The sequence below is a fragment of the Penaeus monodon genome, chromosome 5 (genome assembly GCF_015228065.2).
Source record: "Penaeus monodon isolate SGIC_2016 chromosome 5, NSTDA_Pmon_1, whole genome shotgun sequence".
Taxonomy (NCBI): Eukaryota; Metazoa; Arthropoda; class Malacostraca; order Decapoda; family Penaeidae; genus Penaeus; species Penaeus monodon.
Window position 1 is genome coordinate 33,312,770 of NC_051390.1, and position 5,000 is coordinate 33,317,769.

General features: G+C 33.8%; 1 protein-coding gene across 1 annotated transcript in view; it reads right to left on the reverse strand.

Annotated features, from left to right (window-relative positions):
* Positions 1-243: 243 nt before the first annotated feature.
* The window catches only part of LOC119573173 (probable 26S proteasome non-ATPase regulatory subunit 3), a 22,456-nt gene continuing 17,699 nt past the window's right edge, over positions 244-5,000 (reverse strand). Inside the window, 3 exon segments of the mRNA XM_037920242.1 lie at positions 244-597; positions 3,270-3,452; positions 4,102-4,290. Coding sequence (XP_037776170.1) covers positions 520-597; positions 3,270-3,452; positions 4,102-4,290 — 450 coding nt within the window. The 3' untranslated portion in view covers positions 244-519.

The window sequence follows — 5,000 nt, forward strand, 5'->3', positions numbered from 1 at the left end:
AAATACTTTCTTAATCCCTCAGTGACATGATTATAAATCTCTCGGCATCATAGACTCCGGTGATTCCTTGCAAGCACCAAGCCGCTGAGAGTGGGAGTCGGCTACATGTGCTGGAACTTCCCACCTGACGCATTCTCGCGCATCGCCACGTGCATAGCCGTGCCTGGCAGATCATGCGGCTTCTTATGATGGCTATACACATGACCCGGCGGTAACGGGTTAAGAAGCATTAAAACAACAAGAATAACAAAGTTTCCTTTATTAACAAGAGCAAAGATACTTCAAGAAAATAAAACCACATTTTCCAGAAATTATAAACTATAAGTTATTATCCCTACAACATGGAAAGGAAAAAGGGAGACAAAGTAATACGGAAATGGATTTCGAAAGCCTAATTTATATTCCTGATAGAGCATTTAGCCCTGACCAATTACATTTCTTTCTGTCTACATTACACCAGTACTCTCTCATTCAAGCGCGCTCTACCCTCCGGAGGTAAAGAGGAGGGAAACTGGCAGCCTACGTGAAACTGTCATCATCTTCCTCGGCCATCTCCTTTGCCAACTCCAGGTCCTGCTGCTCCCGTTCTCGTCGTTCCTGCCATCAATAGGTAGTCAGTTATGTGCAGTCAAGTTAAAAAGAAATTCTTAAGAACATAGTGAGCTATTAACAAAGCTTGACGGTTAATAGTCCAAGAGGTATTTATGCCAATATCTGATACTCATGATGAAAAATCTTTCTTGAATCATATGCACTACACATTATAGGAAAGCACTCCCAAGGAAATGGTAGCAAACATGGAATGATTCAAATAAAAGGTGTGATGAACAAAGTCTTCAGAATTAAAAAAAAAAGAGAAGGGTAATGGGAGGAGAGTTACTTGCTTCCTCCTCCCCCTTTCAATTGCAGTTATTGCGTTAAGGAAATCTATACATAAATACGAATTCTATAGAATCATAAAACAACTAAATTTTCCTATGATGCACGAAAAAAATAAATCAGTCCAGGAAAAAATACATAATTTCCTTCTCCTACCAGGGTAATCATCTACTCTTTTTGGACACTAGTAATATTTTGCCTTCATGATTCAAGGATCTACAAGTTCAAAGATAGTCACCCTAAATTTAGTTGCAACTTGAAGTCCACTGTTACAATTTCATCATTAAAAAAAAAATCTTCACTAGCATAATCATTAACATTACAATTTTTACATATATATATATATATATTTTACACTTTGAAAATTTTATAAAAGCACTGTCATTCTTGCCAAGATTATTAAAAAAATAGTACTAACTGCCACTAAAATGACTTATTTTGCTCATCAATATTCCTGTCTGGAACCTAAGAATCCTCTTTTCCAGATAGAGTCCTTCTGTCTGACCCTGTATTTCTTCACCAATCATGTTAAACCTATCTGTAAATACCATTACTGCTTCCCCTTTCCTCACACCCAACAAAAATCCTGTACTGACCAAAAATCCCCTGACAGACAAGAAGGTTAATGTTCTAACAAGATACATTATAATGCTGATGCCCTGTCTACCTTTGACAGCAAGAAAGAGGAGTTTATACATGAAGACATTTGAAGGGGGAAAAACCTGATCAATGGAACAAGGTCCAGGATAGCTGAGGTCAAGAGAGGTGTCCGGGGCAGAGTGGCGGTGTTCGGGGTGTTGGACATCGGGGAGCTGATGGACGATGTTGCCCATCCCGAGGCTTATCGCTATGAAAAAGACTAACCTCTGCATGAGGTTTAACCATCCAATGCATCCTTCTTTTGCAGGTCTATACCTACTGGGTACTCACTTATCCCCTTTCAAAATAATTGTAGTGAGGTTCCCTACACTGAACTGGTGACAAAAATATCTGTCCCATATTCAGACAATATTTTCTTATATTTCTAGGGTAATAACATTAAAAACAGTTCTATTTTCAATTCTATAAAGCTCATCTAGCCTATTCCCCTCACTACTATAGGTAAAATATGTTTGCAGATATGATATTCACTTTTCCAATTTCCATATTTCCAAAGCATTTGGAAACCAATTTTCTTTATTTTTATTATCACATTAACAATAAACTGTTGCTGAGTGCCTATCAATAGCATAACCACCTTAACCCTACGATCCGGATGACCTGACCATCACATCATGAAAAAATTTGACATAAGGGGCAGGTGACGTGGACATGGCGTCATAGGAAAATTTGGCTGTGGGCTGGGGTGACACGAACTTGCCATTGTGAGCATATTGGCCAAAGGCTGGGGTGACAGGAAAGACTTGCCATTAGTGCACAAACCTCTTGGAGGGTGATTATTCATTTGGCATTTAGAAAGTGGCTTTTGCATCATTTTCATCAAGTGTGGAATGTAGTGCCCGTGAGTTATGACTGGAAGAGCACCAACTCCTGGGAGGAGCGCAAGTTATATTGCAGAAAAAGGAGTATTAAGAAAAAAAATTTAAATGACACAGATAACAAAATATTACTTATTGTTATTATTCTTACACTGAGACTACTTAGAGAGATATGGAGTCTGTGCAAGGAAAACAGTTTATTACCATATGGATAAAGAAAATAAAATAAAAAATAAGGACATTAGAAAATGGCTAAAAAGGTAAGAATGCTCTTAGATACACTGCAAAGAGGGGCCATAGAGTCTTGTCACCGCACACAAGTGTGTACGCCCAGCCTACAACTGTGCACTATCAAAGCAGCCACTCATATAATCCTAATGCCCGTATTTTTGGCCATGTGATTGCCGTGAAGCAACCGGATCCAAAGGGTTAATAGTTTAACCACAAATCTAAATTTCCAAATCATTTTTAATATTATCTTAAATCCTCATTACTCAGCCAAACACACTGACAAATAATAAAAAAAAAACTATACTTAATCTAATATAGGGACCTCAGGATTTTCTTTCAATTTTGCTTTATGGGGCTCTATTCATCCTATCTAATGACAATGCAATTCGACTTAGAGGCAAATTTTACAGTTACCTTTGGGGGTAAATCAATAAAGCTTTAATTCAAGTCCAAGGACTTACAGTATAATGGAATACATTTCCTATAAATTCAGTTGTGATGTAACATAATTCAAATATCAAACCCATATTTCACAATTTACTCTACTGGATGTAGCACAGTGGGTTTTCCATTAGACTATAACTGGGCTCTATTTATATGGATTGACAGTGTTTAGTTTTTAGTACTAACTCAAGCTTTATGTCAAAATCTCTTCTTCACTTTCCATTTCAGCTGCCTCACCTCAGCACTCTCAAGATCCTTGTTGTATGACTTGGGGGGGTAGCGCATGGCCTTGACCGACTGGTTGTGGATATCCAAGCAGAAGGAAATGCGCTGATGATACACTGACTGTGGTTCACGAGTGCAGTATACATCAACAGTCTCCTTGCTCTGCATATATCCATGCTCATGGTCAATCACAGCCTGTAAGGATCAAAATATGCTCAGAATCGGCAGAAAACATTTCTTCACTTACCTCTTATAAATAACCCCCTCCTCCCCCAATGAGAGAGAAAGAGAAAGAGAAAGAAAGAAGGAGAAAGAAAGAAAGAAAAAAAGAGAGAGAGAGAGAGAGAGAGAGAGAGAGAGAGAGAGAGAGAGAGAGAGAAATACAGAAAGATAGAAAGAAAGAAAAAGAATGAGAGAATTAAAGAATGAGAGGGAAAGAAAGAAAGAAAGAGGGAAAGAAAGAAAGAGGGAAAGAAAGAAACAAAGAAAGAAAGGAAAAAGAGAAAGAGAAAGAAAGAAAGAAAAAAGAGAAATAGAAAGACAAAGAGAAAGAAAGAAAGAAAAAGAAAGAGAGAGAAAGAAAGAAAGGCAGAAACAGAGAGAGAGAGAGAAAGGCAGAAACAGATAGAGAGACAGACAGAAACAGACGGAGAGACAGATAGAAACAGAGAATGAGAGAGATAGGGAGAGAAAAAAACATTTATTTTACTTATCAATGGTCTTAAAAGTTCTGCCACAAAGAAAAAAAACAATTGTAATTCACATTTCTTAGGCTCATTACTCAATCAGTATCATAAAATCACACAGCCAACAAGATGGAAATTCAACCCAAGAAATCGCTCACCTCAATGACACCATCCCTAATGGCTTTTGCTACAATGAACTCTGCATCTTCCCGTGAGCCCAGAGTCAACTTGGCAGCAACATCAGCTAGGGAGATGCGCGAGTAGGAGAGCGAGATAGCTCGTAAGCCTGTCTTGATGACGTTGTGGCGCAGACGGAGGATGAGCATGAATGTGTGGTCATCCAGGAACTGCACAGGAAAGGAACAGGTAAAATATACATCATGTTAATTTTTCTTATAATTATTAAGTTTCTCAAAATAAAAAAAAAATTTTATTTTTAATTAATAAAAAAAATTTATATATATAAAATTTTTTATTTTAAAAAATAATTTAAAATTATTAGAAAAAATAAAAAATATTTATAATATTAATATAAAATTTAATAATATTTATTATTTTTTCTTATTTTTATTTAAATATTATATTTATTATAATTTATATATTTTATATATATATATAATATAATAATATAAAAATATAATATAAAAAATATATGAAAATTTAAATATATATACTATATATAAAATATATATAAAAAAATTGAAATATTATTTATTATAATAATTATAATATAAAAAATAAAATATATTTATAATAAAACTAAATAATATATATATATAAATAGAAAAAATTAATAAAAATTTTTATAATTTTAATAAATTATATATTAATTACATATGAATATATAATTTTTAATATCTATATTTTAAAAAATATTACAATGAATATATATATATATATATATATATTTTTATATATATATATAACAAACAATGATATTGATATATATAAAAATATAATAAAATATATATATATAATACAATTGAATCATATAATATATAAAGTATAATAATAAATATTTTAGTTATACAATGGAATGTAGTAATATAATATGAGA